Source organism: Eucyclogobius newberryi, unplaced genomic scaffold (genome assembly GCF_026437365.1).
Source record: "Eucyclogobius newberryi isolate DKJ021-1_F unplaced genomic scaffold, fEucNew1.0.hap1 SCAF_15, whole genome shotgun sequence".
NCBI lineage: Eukaryota > Metazoa > Chordata > Actinopteri > Gobiiformes > Gobiidae > Eucyclogobius > Eucyclogobius newberryi.
Window position 1 is genome coordinate 16280779 of NW_027315779.1, and position 18795 is coordinate 16299573.

The window sequence follows — 18795 nt, forward strand, 5'->3', positions numbered from 1 at the left end:
TTATAATATTGGTGGTAGAAACAAATTATATAATTTGGTTCAACATTGTGAATTTTTTATTTCTAGGTTTAACTCAAAATCCTTTTAATTCCATTGCGTTATATTGGTCCTTGCCCTCCATCTGACATTATAACAGACATTTTTAGAATGTAAACACAATTTATTGTCCATCTTATAAATGTTCTATTATTGTAGTTCAGTGGTAAAATCTCAATACATTCTGACATGATCCAGAAAGTAAACACTTTTTTTGGTTACCGTAGAGCCCAATGACCTTAAACACAGACCTCTGTATACATATAATTTATGGTTGTCTTGGTTACAGACTGTCAAACCAACATACACTCTAAAGTTGAAAAATGAGATCCCTCATATGAGTGTGTACTATGCACTAACCACGTGTACGTCATCAGTTCATGAAAATTGTGGCGTTTCCTCTGAAAACTGGCCTCGTTGTGTTAGTTTGTTGATTCCTCAGTCTGTGCTGTGGTTTCACTGTGGTCTCTCACTACAGTTTTTGGTGCTCTGTCCCTCTTTACACAGCTGTAGTGAGCCACGAGCCTATTCGTCTTATTAATAATGCCAGTATTTCCATAGTGATTTATCTGTTAAGTGATGAGCAGGAGGTCCCAGAGAGACTCATGCAGTGAGAATGCTCCACTCAACTCAAACACACAGCTGCTCTAGCACTTTGGTTCAATCCACCAAAAAACTCCTTAATCCTCTCTTCTTAAAGCCCCAAGGTGTGATGAGTCCATGATAGGAACATCTGTGATCACGGGTCATGCTGCTGTCTCTACGGAACTATCACAGATAAAATATAAGGCTTTTATTTACAGTACATCAGCAGCTGTGGCAGTCTCCAAATGCCTGGGATTCCAGCTGCAAAAGCATGTAAGTTTACTAACTCCCACACCCTAGTGTGTCAATGAAGCCTGCCTAAAACATACACACCTCTCCAAGTACTTCAACCAAGATCATGGCCCAAGATCTGAGGAAGCTGTTGTACAGGGACAAAGACAATGACACAAGCGGTTCTGGTTCACATTCAAAACCAATTTGGTCACTGGGTTTCACTGGATTAAGAACAAAACTTTTAAGAATTTTAAATAGGATTGTTTTTTTTTTGCAAGATGAGACTATTGTTACTACTAAAGATAATGGAACGAAGACATAGTAATACAGATTCTATCATTAGGGATGTAAACTGTGAGGTGGGATGGGCCATTAAAACCATAATAAATAACCAACAGTTTTATCTTAGAGTTGTAATCATTGCGTTCTTTTTTCTTAATTACCACATATGTCAAATAAAAGAGGCCAATCTCCATAAATCATGCAGTTAAGCTTTAATTTTGCTAAAAATTATGATGATCAAAGAGGCTCAGTTAGACTAAATGTTTACAGTCAGCAATTAAATCATTTTCTGACTCTGGGAAATATATGGGTCATATATTACAGTAAACATTTTCACAAAACCATGTAAAGTTGAGGTCAAACTTGTCTTCATTTCTTCGAGCCTTGTGGTTGTTTGTAAGAAGCCGTAGAAAGAGAAGGAAGCCAGGTTCTTTTTATGATCCCAGTTCAGTTTATATTCATGTCTAACATTGGCCCAAATCTTACGCTGAGTAAAAGTGTAGGTTTTATGATTTGTGTCCTGCAATCGCACAGCAGAGGAGAAACACATGTTGAAATTGCCTGTGGCTTTTAAGGCAGATATTTCTTAAGTGAAATAAATACAGATAACGTGACTGTGGGCTGAGCTGAGATTTGTTCTCAGAGCTGCAAATCATGTGCAGTAAGTCCCACCATTGTCCCTCTGCTGTGGCCAGTGCAGATAAAACACAGCTGTAGGCATAGAAGACATGTTTCTTGAAGGCAAAAAGGCCACTTGGAATTGACTGTTTCAAATTTGACAGCTTGGTCATATGTGGTGATTTTTGTCCTTCTCAGTGTCTTTTCCAAGTTTCTGAAACAACAGCGTCTGAAAGGACTTGTCACACGATTCAGGAACGAGTAGCTCCAGCAGCAGGTCACAAATGCAGTAGAGCAGATGCCTGCACACAATCACAAGACAAAGATAGATAGATAGATAGATAGATAGATAGATAGATAGATAGATAGATAGATAGATAGATAGATAGATAGATAGATAGATAGATAGATAGATAGATAGATAGATAGATAGATAGATAGATAGATAGATAGATAGATAGATAGATAGATAGATAGATAGATAGATAGATAGATAGATAGATAGATAGATAGATAGATAGATAGATAGATAGATAGATAGATAGATAGATAGATAGATAGATAGATAGATAGATAGATAGATAGATAGATAGATAGATAGATAGATAGATAGATAGATAGATAGATAGATAGATAGATAGATAGATAGATAGATAGATAGATAGATAGATAGATAGATAGATAGATAGATAGATAGATAGATAGATAGATAGATAGATAGATAGATAGATAGATAGATAGATAGATAGATAGATAGATAGATAGATAGATAGATAGATAGATAGATAGATAGATAGATAGATAGATAGATAGATAGATAGATAGATAGATAGATAGATAGATAGATAGATAGATAGATAGATAGATAGATAGATAGATAGATAGATAGATAGATAGATAGATAGATAGATAGATAGATAGATAGATAGATAGATAGATAGATAGATAGATAGATAGATAGATAGATAGATAGATAGATAGATAGATAGATAGATAGATAGATAGATAGATAGATAGATAGATAGATAGATAGATAGATAGATAGATAGATAGATAGATAGATAGATAGATAGATAGATAGATAGATAGATAGATAGATAGATAGATAGATAGATAGATAGATAGATAGATAGATAGATAGATAGATAGATAGATAGATAGATAGATAGATAGATAGATAGATAGATAGATAGATAGATAGATAGATAGATAGATAGATAGATAGATAGATAGATAGATAGATAGATAGATAGATAGATAGATAGATAGATAGATAGATAGATAGATAGATAGATAGATAGATAGATAGATAGATAGATAGATAGATAGATAGATAGATAGATAGATAGATAGATAGATAGATAGATAGATAGATAGATAGATAGATAGATAGATAGATAGATAGATAGATAGATAGATAGATAGATAGATAGATAGATAGATAGATAGATAGATAGATAGATAGATAGATAGATAGATAGATAGATAGATAGATAGATAGATAGATAGATAGATAGATAGATAGATAGATAGATAGATAGATAGATAGATAGATAGATAGATAGATAGATAGATAGATAGATAGATAGATAGATAGATAGATAGATAGATAGATAGATAGATAGATAGATAGATAGATAGATAGATAGATAGATAGATAGATAGATAGATAGATAGATAGATAGATAGATAGATAGATAGATAGATAGATAGATAGATAGATAGATAGATAGATAGATAGATAGATAGATAGATAGATAGATAGATAGATAGATAGATAGATAGATAGATAGATAGATAGATAGATAGATAGATAGATAGATAGATAGATAGATAGATAGATAGATAGATAGATAGATAGATAGATAGATAGATAGATAGATAGATAGATAGATAGATAGATAGATAGATAGATAGATAGATAGATAGATAGATAGATAGATAGATAGATAGATAGATAGATAGATAGATAGATAGATAGATAGATAGATAGATAGATAGATAGATAGATAGATAGATAGATAGATAGATAGATAGATAGATAGATAGATAGATAGATAGATAGATAGATAGATAGATAGATAGATAGATAGATAGATAGATAGATAGATAGATAGATAGATAGATAGATAGATAGATAGATAGATAGATAGATAGATAGATAGATAGATAGATAGATAGATAGATAGATAGATAGATAGATAGATAGATAGATAGATAGATAGATAGATAGATAGATAGATAGATAGATAGATAGATAGATAGATAGATAGATAGATAGATAGATAGATAGATAGATAGATAGATAGATAGATAGATAGATAGATAGATAGATAGATAGATAGATAGATAGATAGATAGATAGATAGATAGATAGATAGATAGATAGATAGATAGATAGATAGATAGATAGATAGATAGATAGATAGATAGATAGATAGATAGATAGATAGATAGATAGATAGATAGATAGATAGATAGATAGATAGATAGATAGATAGATAGATAGATAGATAGATAGATAGATAGATAGATAGATAGATAGATAGATAGATAGATAGATAGATAGATAGATAGATAGATAGATAGATAGATAGATAGATAGATAGATAGATAGATAGATAGATAGATAGATAGATAGATAGATAGATAGATAGATAGATAGATAGATAGATAGATAGATAGATAGATAGATAGATAGATAGATAGATAGATAGATAGATAGATAGATAGATAGATAGATAGATAGATAGATAGATAGATAGATAGATAGATAGATAGATAGATAGATAGATAGATAGATAGATAGATAGATAGATAGATAGATAGATAGATAGATAGATAGATAGATAGATAGATAGATAGATAGATAGATAGATAGATAGATAGATAGATAGATAGATAGATAGATAGATAGATAGATAGATAGATAGATAGATAGATAGATAGATAGATAGATAGATAGATAGATAGATAGATAGATAGATAGATAGATAGATAGATAGATAGATAGATAGATAGATAGATAGATAGATAGATAGATAGATAGATAGATAGATAGATAGATAGATAGATAGATAGATAGATAGATAGATAGATAGATAGATAGATAGATAGATAGATAGATAGATAGATAGATAGATAGATAGATAGATAGATAGATAGATAGATAGATAGATAGATAGATAGATAGATAGATAGATAGATAGATAGATAGATAGATAGATAGATAGATAGATAGATAGATAGATAGATAGATAGATAGATAGATAGATAGATAGATAGATAGATAGATAGATAGATAGATAGATAGATAGATAGATAGATAGATAGATAGATAGATAGATAGATAGATAGATAGATAGATAGATAGATAGATAGATAGATAGATAGATAGATAGATAGATAGATAGATAGATAGATAGATAGATAGATAGATAGATAGATAGATAGATAGATAGATAGATAGATAGATAGATAGATAGATAGATAGATAGATAGATAGATAGATAGATAGATAGATAGATAGATAGATAGATAGATAGATAGATAGATAGATAGATAGATAGATAGATAGATAGATAGATAGATAGATAGATAGATAGATAGATAGATAGATAGATAGATAGATAGATAGATAGATAGATAGATAGATAGATAGATAGATAGATAGATAGATAGATAGATAGATAGATAGATAGATAGATAGATAGATAGATAGATAGATAGATAGATAGATAGATAGATAGATAGATAGATAGATAGATAGATAGATAGATAGATAGATAGATAGATAGATAGATAGATAGATAGATAGATAGATAGATAGATAGATAGATAGATAGATAGATAGATAGATAGATAGATAGATAGATAGATAGATAGATAGATAGATAGATATATATATATATATATATATATATATATATATATATATATATATATATATATATATATAATAGCTGGAAATTCTGGTTCAGAAATTACAGTAATGAATGTCTTAGACAATATTTTTTTCAATTACTAAAGTTAACAGCGTAGTTACCAGAGCAGAAACAAATGCTGAATGGATGAATTTGCTGTTTTTCCAGAGGGAGAGTGGGCTTCTTGGCAGAGCTTTGGAGTGACTGTGATGAATGTTTGGAAATGTTTTGTGATGGTCAGTGAGCTCAGGCCTCCCAACTGTACAAGTACACAGACTGAGGAAGTGGGACACTGCTGAGAAAGCTTGATTCGACTTCTCATAACCTCGGACCAGTAGTTGTAGTAGTATTGTGTGTGTGACATGTGAACCTCCTCGTGTTTGGTATAATAGTTTAATAGTTGTCTGTGTGGTTTCATTGTTGACTCACTTGTTTATCTGATAGTCTTGTAACGACTCCAGCACTGTTTCCAAACTCAGACGAAACTTCTCTGTGCCCAGCATGTCCGTCACCAGCGCTGTGAAGGAAATACAGGACAAAACATACAGTAAATGACACATGACAGTCCTTCTAAAGCTGTGAGACACTTGAGAGAATATAGGCTCAGATGGCCATTCTTTAGAAGTTCAATATCACTTTTTTCATCGTCCGGTGGAGAAATTCTCTTGTCAAGGCATAAAAAGTGCAAGTTTGCTCTGAGATATTCAATGTGGTTGACAAGTTTGACTAAAAAGTGCAAGTCAGCAAGAGAGTTGTTCAACTCTTGGACTGAGTATCACACGATCTCTATTACCGTCTCGGCTCGTTCTCCTTTGTTCAAATGTTGATAATGACTCTAAATGTGCTATTGCTGGGTGAATGTAAGAGTGATTTGTTATTAGGGGCAAAGGGACAAGCTATTTTTGGTGGTTGTACATTTTTGAGGAATACAAATAGACACATAAGATAGAAAAAACAAGTAGTAAATCACATACGTGGAATGAGCTGCATCAGACACTCCAAGCATCTTTCCTTGGTCTCCCCTCTCTGTGCGGCACTGCGCTCAGAGCGGGGCTGAGCAGGTAATGTCCCGCCCGGCCACACCGCCTCCTGCAAAACCTGGAGATAAATCACCCAGCAGGGGGCGCTGGTCAGGTGAGCCACCCCCACATCCAGCCACCTGAAACAGAGTAACCAAATGTATTCAGAACTGAGAGGGGGGATTGAGGGTTGTTTCCAAATGTTCCCATGGACCACCAACGCGTGACACAAGGGAGGTCTTTGAATGTGATTTGGAAATTGTGTTGTGGGGAAAAAGTTCTCAAAAAGCCCATGTAACAGTATGTCGTGGCTAGGATAGGGCTATGATGTTTAGGTGGATGTCTTCCACATGAATTCCAATTTATGGGTTAAATGAATAATTATTGACTGTATTAGTTTCCAACAACGCCACCCTGGATTGGTGCCAGGGACACATACACAAGTAAGGCAAGCGCAAATTCTTTGATTGAGTGGACCAGGAGACTCAGATATAGGAAAGCAGTTCACAATTTATTAAATCTAAAGACAGGATAAATGAAACATTGGTATTTTTAATAATAAAACTACTACTACTCTCATTCACACATTCACACCTCTAAAACAGTAGACACATTTAAACAATTCACCGAAATAACAAAAGTAAAATAAAACAGCAGCCCAGATTGTCCCTTAAGGTACTTAGCCCAATTACCCTACCAGGAGGTGGCGCTGGTCCTTAGCAGCAGGCCTGGGACCCGGTACAGTCCCACAGTCCAGCTGGGGGCCAGAGCCGACACTCGAAAACTCCAAACGTTGATATGTTACAGTCAGTCAATGTAGAAAGGGGCCGGTGCGAACATGCCCAAACCCACCAAGGGCACTTGGAGGGAAGTTCTGGGTTCAGGGTCGGAGGAGAGACGTTCTGGGTCGGAGGAGAGACGTTCTGGGTCGGAGGAGAGACGTTCTGGGTCGGAGGAGAGACCCGCGGGGTTACCAATCCGGTGCTCGAATCTGTGCACTATGCGCGCCGCGGCTGGGAGGAATCCCGGCGCACAAAGCCTGCACGTAACGTCACGCACGGGGCGTTAAACCTGGGGAGCGTGCGGCACGAGTCATACAAGGTTTGAGCAGGGTTTGGTGAGCGCACGATGCGCAAACCAACCTGGTTAACACGCTGGTGTGATCGCTGGCTTTAAGCCTAAACTTTGGGGTGTTTTTGGGGCGATCAGAGCGAATGCTCCGGTTCTCGTGCCGCTTGCACTGCTCCCAGGTGGCGGGTGACGTCAGAGGCGAGAAGGGCCAGCGCAGGTGAGGAAGCCTCCTTTTAAAGGCCCAGGTCACAGGCCATAGGCTGTCAGGGGTTATGAGGGCCTACTGCCACATTCTACCCCTCCTTCTTGCATCGTCGCCCCGACGATGAACTTTCCAACCTGTTCTACCAAGCAACAGGAGACTACGTTTTACATGTCCAATGTTGATCGTGGCAAGTTATGCGGATTCGGGTGGCAACCAGCGGTGGGGCGCCTAGACCGACGCGCGCCAGAGTCGACCGGTGATGAAGGCTCTGGTTCCCACGTGGGTGTGTCCACTGTAGGTATCTCCGGCTCAGTAGAGACCGGAGTCAAAGGAGGTTGACTACCCGCGGTTTGGTTTAGAAGCGAAGGTAATTGGTGTTCAGAGACAATCCACAAGTCTACATCACTAAACGGCTCTTCAGATAGTTGGCGAGTAGCTCCTGGTTGGTCGTCCTCCTGGGTCACCCCAGTTAGGTCGGTACCAACCAGGGCCTTCAGCAAAGACCGGTGGACAGTTTTGACTTTTGTCTGGTCATGGGTAGGTGCAATGGTGTACACCGCTCCCCCTTCATGAGCTCTCACAACAACATAAGGAATGGAAGACCACAAGTCCTGCGTTTTACAGCGGCCACGAACGCCTGTATTACGCAGTAGAACTCTATCTCCATCCTTCAACGGTTCATCACGAATGTCCCGGTCATGGTGAGCCTTCCTACGTCCTGCTGCAGTTCTCAAGCGTTCCTTCGTCCCTTCAAAAGCAAGCTGTAGGCGGGTTTGATGTTCCAAGATCCACTCATGATGATGCCCCGCCACAGGATCGAACACCTGACCCAGCAGGAAGTCAACTGGGAGCCTAGGCTCCTGGCCGAACATCAGGAAAAATGGGGATTCCCCAGTAGACTGGTGCGGTGTGGTGTTATACGCATAAAGGACTTGAGGCAGGCAAGAGCACCAATCGCGCTTACGGGAAGTGGGCAGGGTGCGAAGCAAATTGTGCAACGTGCGATTAAATCGCTCACACTGCCCATTCCCGGACGGATGGTAAGGGGTTGTCCGTGTTTTAGCAATATTGTATAGCCCACAAAGCTGTTGCATGACCAAATTCTCAAAGCTGCGCCCCTGGTCAGAATGAATTCTTGCTGGCACCCCGAACTTTGAAAACCACTCTGAGACCAAGATCTGCGCGACAGTCAACGCCCGCTGGTCGCGAGTTGGAAACGCCTGCGTATATTTACTGAACACGTCTGTAATGACCAATACATTTTCGACACCTCTCGTGGACGGTTCCAACAGAGTGAAATCAAGGGCAATAATTTCATTGGGCCGTGAGGCCAAAAGGTGACCCATCGGTGCCCGAGCTGGGGGCCTAGAGTCCTTAGCTGTCTGACAACGGATGCACTGCCGGCACCACTGGCTAACTGCCTTCGACATCCCCGGCCAGTAGCACCGTACTCGCAAGAGTGCCAAGGTCCTCTCCACCCCTTGATGGCCGTGATCATTATGTACTTGGGTCAGTACTTCCTCGATCATGGTGACTGGCAACAACAGCTGAAACACAGCCTCGCCACCATCAGGGCGAAAGATCTTTCGATAAAGTATACCCTCCCTTTCCACTAACCTGTCCCACTGCCGAAGCAGTACCATGGCGGGAGGTGATAAGCGTTTTCTCTCCTCAGGGCCTGGTTCTCGGTTTTGTCTCCAAAAGACTGCTACTTCCTGAATCACAGGATCTAAACTCTGAAGGGCTCGAACGTCAACCGACGAGCGACCCGGCAGCGCAGACACCACAGCCTGCGTTACTTCCACAGGCCGTGGGTACAACAATTGTAAGGAAGGTAGCACCGTGATACCCGGAACAAGAGCGGCCATGTTTAGTGGGTCACAGTCTTGTTGGCGAGACAAAGTGTCTGCGTTACGGTTGCTTCGACCTGATCTATATCTCAACTCAAAATCGAAGGATGCGAGCTGCGACGCCCAACGCTGCTCGACAGCCCCGAGTTTTGCCGTTGAAAGGTGCCTTAACGGGTTATTGTCGGTGTACACGACGCACCTATGTCCCAACAAATATTCCCTGAATTTTTCAGTCATGGCCCACTTTAGGGCCAAGAGTTCAAGCTTCATTGAACTGTAGTTTGACATGTTCCGTTCTGTCACTCGTAGCCCTCGACTGGCATAAGCTATGGGTCTCACTTTGCCTCCATGCTCTTGCGAAAGCACAGCGCCCAGGCCACTGTGACTTGCATCTACTTCGAGGATAAACGGTAAGGTAAAATCTGCGTAGGCAAGCATTGGGGCGCTGGTGAGTCACTCCTTTAAGCCATCAAAGCTTGCCTGACACTCCTGGTCCCATCCCTCCAGGCTACACCTGGAAGACTTTCGCTTAAATTTACCTACCAATTCTGCCACTCTCCGATGCAACGGCGCGGCAAGGTTGGCGAACCCTTCTACAAACCGGCGATAGTAACTCGCAAATCCAATAAATGAGCGGAGCTCGGACACTGTAGTGGGAACCGGCCAATCAGCCACTGCCTGGATCTTCCCGGGGTCAGTGGCAACTCCCTTATCTGAAATTATGTGCCCCAGATAGCTTACTTCCCGACGAAAGAAACTACATTTACTTAGTTTCACTTTAAGACCTTCTTGATGTAACCTACTCAGAACGCCATCTAGCCTCCCCAAATGCTGCCCCACATCGGATGAGAAGACTATGATGTCGTCGAGATAGAGAAGCAGCGACTGCCCCTGCTGACTCCCAAAGATTCGCTGCATTAACCTTTGAAAGGTGCTCGGAGCGTTACACAGGCCAAAGGGCATTCGATTCCATTCGAACAAGCCAAATGGAGTGCAGAAAGCCGTTTTCAGCCGGTCCTTTTCAGAAACTGGCACTTGATTATATCCGCTTGCCAGATCTAAAGTGGAGAACCAACGTGCACCGGTGAGAGTCAAGAGACTCCTCAATACGTGGGAGCGGGAACGCATCCTTCCTGGTCTTACAATTTAATTGTCGGTAATCTACGCAGAGTCTCAAGGTGCCATCCTTTTTACGAACCAGTACGATTGGTGAGGCATAAGGACTCGAGCTCTCTCGGATCACTTGTGCCTCCAGCAGTTTGTTAATATGATCCTTCACAACCTCATATTCTGAGGGTGGAATACGTCGATGCCGCTGTCGAATAGGGATATTGTCGGACAAAGGAATCTCATGGGAAATTAAGTTTGTGCAGCCAAGGTCTTGATCGTGGGCGGAGAAGACCGAGGCATGTTGCTGAAGGAGTAAACGGGCACCAACTTGTTCTTCAGGAGGTAAATGAGACAGGTCAAGTAGCTCAATCTGGTCGAGGACCGGAGAGCTTATACTTTGGCCTGCTACTTGAGCGGCCATGGACGACACCTCGACAACACCCGACGGCAAGCTGACAACCCGAGCACTGTCCAGAGTACCGATAACAGTGCGGGGATACAAAAACACATCTGCTTCGCCTACGTTCACTATTGGAATGTACGCTGTGCCCCGTTCCACACGTACCAGAGCTGGCGATGCCATAAGGCCTGCAGGTAACCCAGCCTCTGGTGGCTCAAACAATACAGTCCCCTCCGAGAGCTGTTGTGAACAAGTGGCAGTAACCAACTTTATTGCACCACCCGGAACGCGACAGGCCCGCTTTCCTCGGACCCGAACGCGGCCCAGCTTAGGTGCTGACTGCACACTGGCGACATGACACTTCTGCATAGCTTCCACAAGGACGGTAGGGAGTGAGCTGGACGATTCTCCAAACAAGGCCGATCCATAGTGGCCGAAGAGCTCGAGGTAACATTTCCGGATAATGTTCATCCCGAGCACACCGGGGACCTGAGTTGAAGTCTGTCCAGGTGGATCTACCAAGACGCCACAATGGGGCATTAATTTACCACAAAGGCTGACTTCGACCTCAAGATAGCCAACATATGGGATGGCCAAACCATTGGCGGCCTTAAGTTCCAGCCAATGGCAGGCCTTAAGACGCTCCTCACCCCAAGGCTCGAAGTTCTTCTGAAAGAAACTCTCGGTCACAGTTGAGACCATCGAGCCTGTGTCAACAAGACATGGTACGGTGGCGCCACCCATCCCAACGTCGATATGTGGACACGAGGAAATTAACTTATCAGCGTCTTCTAGCCCTACCCAAGGATTATTCGAGCCAATAGATGCCCCACCCGAGCTGTGACTCTGCAACGCGGTGGGCACTAGTTTTCCGACAGCTGGCGCGGTTGTGGGTAACCGCGCGCAGAGGACCGTAGATGGGATTGGACCGGTGGCCCATCACATTCCCTTGCAATGTGGCCTGGCTGTTGACAGCGTAGGCAAATTATTGGACCTGTTCGTGGTGAACGACCACGATGACGAGGCTGAGAAGTCTGTAAGCGGGCAATACTCTGTCAGTGCATCTAACTGGGCCTGCTGACGTCTCAGGAGTTCCTTCACCTCTGCTACCTCGGATGGCGGATTTTGGCCCGACCGCTGGTAGCCACCCTGCACCGCATATTGAATTCCACAGGCTGAGGGAACAGAATTGCTCCGGCCCCGCATGGCCACAGTCAGCCCCTCACGCTCCCACCGGATAGCCTCACCCCTGACGTCAATTAGTGTTGCCCCAGGAGACTGACGAACATATTGCTTAAGGTCACGCCTAAGAGCACCATCGAGAACCTGTTCAACGAATTGATCGCGCAAGAGGATTTCAGAATTTACAATATTGCTTGGAGCACGCTGTTTAACTCTCTCCATCAAGGACATTAGAACAAGCGAATACTCCAACAGCCCTTCGCCTTCATGCTGTCTACGTGAGAAAAATGCCTCTTGCAATGCTACATACGATTCTGAACATCCATACAGGTCCTGCAAAATGGCAGTAATTTTCATTGGGTCACTCCGTTCTTCAGCGGGGCGATACTTTATCTCCTCGCAGGCCTCTCCTTCTAAATGGTCGAATAAGAAAAACGCCTGATCACCTGTGGACAAATGCCGAGCTCTCATACATGCTTGGGCTTCTTCTAACCACTCACTCAAACAGATACCGCTTCGGCCTCGAAACATAGGGCATTTACGGTCACGTGGGATGAAAACTAGTCTATCGGGACCCGGATTGCCACGCACCATGGGTGGTTCCGTAGCCGGAGCAGACGGTCCGGGACCAGCACCTGAAGCATCAGAGCGCTCTTGGCGCAGTCTTTCATTGTCTGCTTTCAATTGTTTAACTAATTCCTGTAACTCGCGCATTTGTTCTTCCATATTTTACAAGGGGCAATTTACAACCAAAATGGGGACAATGCTGTTGCTGTATTATTCACAATACCCTAAACACAATGTACCAAAGACAGGAGGAACAATTTAGGCACAATATTAGCGTTAACGGCAATATGTTATCAACACAGGACAAGAATAGCTCCAAGTGTTAATAGTTTAAAAGGCACAGGAGAAACAGATGAAAACAAAACTCACAATTTATAACTGAACACTGCAAACAAATAACATGCGAGTAAACATCAAAATGACCTTTAAACCACACACATTAGGCACCCCCAATCACTGGAATAACAGCAACCACCAAAAGCTAAATGGATGCACTAAATAACCCAACCTAAAGTTAAATCACCCAATTCTAAGTCTCGGTCCAACTCAATCGCATCCTGCCAACGAACGCCAAAATGTCGTGGCTAGGATAGGGCTATGATGTTTAGGTGGATGTCTTCCACATGAATTCCAATTTATGGGTTAAATGAATAATTATTGACTGTATTAGTTTCCAACAACGCCACCCTGGATTGGTGCCAGGGACACATACACAAGTAAGGCAAGCGCAAATTCTTTGAGTGGACCAGGAGACTCAGATATAGGAAAGCAGTTCACAATTTATTAAAGCTAAAGACAGGATAAATGAAACATTGGTATTTTTAATAATAAAACTACTACTACTCTCATTCACACATTCACACCTCTAAAACAGTAGACACATTTAAACAATTCACCGAAATAACAAAAGTAAAATAAAACAGCAGCCCAGATTGTCCCTTAAGGTACTTAGCCCAATTACCCTACCAGGAGGTGGCGCTGGTCCTTAGCAGCAGGCCTGGGACCCGGTACAGTCCCACAGTCCAGCTGGGGGCCAGAGCCGACACTCGAAAACTCCAAACGTTGATATGTTACAGTCTGTCAATGTAGAAAGGGGCCGGTGCGAACGTGCCCAAACCCACCAAGGGCACTTGGAGGGAAGTTCTGGGTTTAGGGTCGGAGGAGAGACGTTCTGGGTCGGAGGAGAGACGTTCTGGGTCGGAGGAGAGACGTTCTGGGTCGGAGGAGAAACGTTCTGGGTCGGAGGAGAAACGTTCTGGGTCGGAGGAGAGACGTTCTGGGTCGGAGGAGAAACGTTCTGGGTCGGAGGAGAAACGTTCTGGGTCGGAGGAGAAACGTTCTGGGTCGGAGGAGAGACGTTCTGGGTCGGAGGAGAGACGTTCTGGGTCGGAGGAGAGACGTTCTGGGTCGGAGGAGAGACCCGCGGGGTTACCAATCCGGTGCTCGAATCTGTGCACTATGCGCGCCGCGGCTGGGAGGAATCCCGGCGCACAAAGCCTGCACGTAACGTCACGCACGGGGCGTTAAACCTGGGGAGCGTGCGGCACGAGTCATACAAGGTTTGAGCAGGGTTTGGTGAGCGCACGATGCGCAAACCAACCTGGTTAACACGCTGGTGTGATCGCTGGCTTTAAGCCTAAACTTTGGGGTGTTTTTGGGGCGATCAGAGCGAATGCTCCGGTCCTCGTGCCGCTTGCACTGCTCCCAGGTGGCGGGTGACGTCAGAGGCGAGAAGGGCCAGCGCAGGTGAGGAAGCCTCCTTTTAAAGGCCCAGGTCACAGGCCATAGGCTGTCAGGGGTTATGAGGGCCTACTGCCACAAAATGTTCCCATGGACCACCAACGCGTGACACAAGGGAGGTCTTTGAATGTGATTTGGAAATTGTGTTGTGGGGAAAAAGTTCTCAAAAAGCCCATGTAACTGTAGGTCACCACAAACCATAACTCCTTTGTTCTCACTGGACAAAAGAGCCACCCAAACAGTGGGAGAAGCATTTACTGGACTAAGCCCCTGTACCTCTCTATGAAGGTGCCAAAGAGCAGGCGCATGGTCTTCTGGATGTTCTCAGTGCAGAGCCAGCTCCACTGGTCCCTTATCAACAGACACAAAATGCTCAAAGCCACATCTGCCACAGCTGTATCTGAAGTGAACAAAAGACACTTGAACGAAATGAAAGGAGATATTTGCTGCCCGCAAGTGGCTGGTTCATGTTACTACATTTGTTGTTAGAAAACAAACCTGTGCTGGTTTTCCCAGAAGCCTTTGTGTTTTTGCAGTACAGTTCACTGCTCAACCATGATTCCTGGGTCTCTTTCTCTGATGAACTGCAAATGCGATGCTCTTGCTCCTTGACAAAGTTGACCAAGTTTGGTAGAGTCATTCCATTAAGCATCTGAAAACAAAATACATGTTTGAACTAAATGTATTCTTTTGACACAAATCAAATGGATCTTTATATAGATGTAGTCACTTACGGGGCTGCTGGCACTATAGCAGTATGTGACTTTAGGAGGCAGCTCTAAGATATTCAGTGTGGTAGACATCCTATTTTGGAACATCCTCCTGTTGTGGACAAAGCAGAGATACTGTGCAGAACCCTCCAGCTCCCAGGCCGAAGCATGAAGGGGATAAATAGAGACCCTATATGAGTTAGGGTCAGGGTCCTCACCTGTACTTGCTGATCTCGGGCATTCTCCCATCCGCATCTATATCAGAGTCCTCAGTTGGACTCAGGTCTGGATAGGGAAAAGCAGTCTTCAGAGTGTCCAAGGCATTTTCCATCATCTTTATCAAGAATATAAAACATAAAGACTATCAGACTAAACATGAAAGCAATACCTTAACCTTACCTTAAACATAATTCACGTTGTTGGAAAGGCCATTGTATGCAATAAAAGTGTTCTTTGTCACCTTATCAATCCTCGATTTGCCGACGGGCCTCCTTCCAAAATGTGTGCAGAGATCAGAGCTGAACTCTTGCATGTCTTCACTGTTTACCATCTCAGGAATACTGCTCAGTTGCTGGATAAAAAGCACAAGTTATACAACCGCACAGATCTTTTTAAATCGTTTTTAAGATCTGTGAACCTTACTTTGAGAAAATTATCAAGTTGGCATTTACGAGCTTCCACCTTCTCACTGTCTGAATTACCAAAATAAATGTCTGGAAAGATCTTCTTTGGACCCTTGATATCTAAAAAAGACAATATATAAGATAAGAAAAGATAAGATAAGCCTTAATTTTGGGGAAATTTTGGTGTTGCAACACAAGTAGGTACAGAAGTAAAAGAAGAGGTAACTTATAGAAAGCTTTAAGGAAAAACACTCTTAATAGAAAAGCTCTTATATAAAAAAGAACTCTTATAGAAAAAACCTCTTATATTCATAATAAAAAAGTAAAAATAATAATAATAATAAAAATAATAATAATAGTAACAAAAGTAACCCTCTTATTTACAGCCGTTATATGAACGGAGAATATTGCACCAACATGATTGACATTATGTCAGAGTATTGCACATGAATATGAATATATGAATATATATTAAGACGAAGTACATAGGAATAAAAGTACAATCACAGTTTTAAATCATACATTTATCAAGGACAATTCTTTACTTTTCAGCAGTTTCTTCATTTCGGGCTTCTCCTCCAGACGTGTTTGCAGGTTGAGGAACTCACTGTATCTGCGGTTGACTGTGTGACTGGTGAAAGTTTGCTGAGTGGCACCATTTTCAGATTCATTTATTGTATCAAACTATAAAACAAAGCAAAGATGTGTGAATTCATAAAGGAACTATACAAATACAAATACTGCGCTGTAGACTTACGTAATGAATACATCACCTTTATAGTATAGACAGTAAAGAGATGAGTGCTTGTGCCACGCTGCTCATTAGCCGTGATAGTGCCACTAATATGCACGTTTTGGATATTCACAGGTGCAGGGGAGTGATTTGGACTTCCAAACGTTAGATCAAACTTTCTTGCTGGTGACTTGTCCTGAGGCATGCCTTCTGGCCACAAGAAGTCCTCTGGAACAACCTGTTTAGGCCCGAGATTTTTTAGAGATGCAAAACATCCAAATGGTTCATCGTCTTCCAAACAAATGGCTTTACAGAAGTTGGTAGATGGAGCGCAATCACAGAAACGCCCTTTTACATCATAATCCGAATCAGTTTGAACAAGGGAGGCCATTGAGGGCACTTTGCATGTGGGTAATTCAGAGCATTTAACTGTACTTAGTGAACAGTAGGTTATTTTGTATTGTGGGATTGTACGTTCCAGGTGACTGTCTGATTTGTCACTGGACACTATGCTAATCATGGAGTTTTGGGGTGAATCGTCATAAAATGATGTAGGACTTATCTGCTCTTCCAAATCAGACAAACTTGAAGTGACCGAGCCTGACGGGTCAGAGGAGGAGAATGAGTGACAGGTGGTCCAGGACTCGTGCGGGATGGGACACCTGTATAACGTATCAGTCGGGAGGGGTGTCATTTCTGGGGGAGCTTTGGACCTGGTGAAGATTTCCACTATGGTTTGGTTGAGCCAATCGGGATCGGCCACTCTGTGAAGAAGTGGCAGCAGAACATTACAGGTGATGAGTTCAGTAACCATGTAGCCACCAGTTCTCGTCTCCATCTGAGGGTACGGGACAAGAACATGTAAGACCAGGCTCACCAGAGCTTTGGAGTAGCTCCTCTCGTCAGAGCCCACAGCCGGATGGGGAGTGTCAACTTCACTGTAGATCTCCCACAGGCTGATGTCTTTCCTGTGTGAAGATTGTATTTGTTTTGCTGTTATGTAGCTCTGCAGGTGACATCCATATACCTCCAGCAACCTCTGAATCAACTCCTTTCTGTCAACTCTCTGTGCACGCTCCTTCAACTCCATCACAGACTCCAGCATTGAATTCAGCACGGCTCGCTCAAACTCACCCTCCACCTCGGGGAGGACAGTGCGGTACCATGACGACACAAAATCCCGAACTGCTTTATGTGCAGCGCTGTGGATCTCATGGTTCAACCTCCACTCGTGCTCAGGAGAATACACAGGGGGGTTCAGCTTACCCAGTGGGAGGAAGTGCTCTAAATGTAGCAGACTGTTAGCGTCCAGTAAAGCTCGAGAGCCGAGCCAGCCACCCAGGACGACCAAGAAACTGGTGAAGACGCACAGAAGCCACACGTTCACCAGGAGATGGAAGAGGACGAGCCACGCCATGAGAGCCACACATCCTAACAGACGTGGTTGGCCCAAATACTCGGACAGAGTGGTGAGGAGAGCCATCAGGGAGAAGCATTACACACAGTCTCCTGCAAGACATGACCAAACCCAAACCTTTTTCAATTAATATTATACGAGCCCATGTGATCCACTGTGTTGTGGGTAATTATACATTAGTCTAAGCCACACAACTACTTCGTAAGAAAGATGAGCCAATTAAACTATAATGAATAACAATTATCATTAGGCCTACTCAGCAGAATCATCTGTGTAACTATGAAATAGCGTCGCTTACCTCCATACACAGGTGGTAGATATCCTCCCGTTCCAGGCTGGGTGTAATCTGGATTATCCTGATCCACACGCCTTCATACGGCCCATATGGACAGTCTATACGGCACTTGACTTGTCTTGAACCAGTGACTTTACCAACCCAGGCTGGACACCCAGGAGTATTTCTCAATTTGCATACATTTTTTCATGCAGA

General features: G+C 42.5%; 1 protein-coding gene across 2 annotated transcripts; it reads right to left on the bottom strand.

The window, feature by feature from the left end:
• Positions 1-1688: 1688 nt before the first annotated feature.
• Positions 1689-18387, bottom strand: snx19a (sorting nexin 19a). 2 transcript variants are annotated; one of them, XM_072446316.1, is made up of 12 exons: positions 17766-17841; positions 16929-17652; positions 16701-16839; positions 16175-16275; positions 15993-16103; positions 15751-15866; positions 15557-15644; positions 15321-15474; positions 15099-15222; positions 6653-6837; positions 6108-6195; positions 1689-2057 (listed from the first exon to the last, which is right to left on the bottom strand). In XM_072446316.1, the coding sequence occupies exons 2-12, from the start codon at positions 17580-17582 to the stop codon at positions 1925-1927; spliced, it is 1893 nt and encodes a 630-aa protein (XP_072302417.1). In that variant the 5' UTR covers positions 17583-17652; positions 17766-17841; the 3' UTR covers positions 1689-1924. The 2 variants fall into 2 exon arrangements, with proteins under 2 accessions (XP_072302417.1, XP_072302416.1); XM_072446315.1 differs by having other exon boundaries at positions 16929-18387.
• Between the last annotated feature and the right edge of the window lie 408 nt (positions 18388-18795).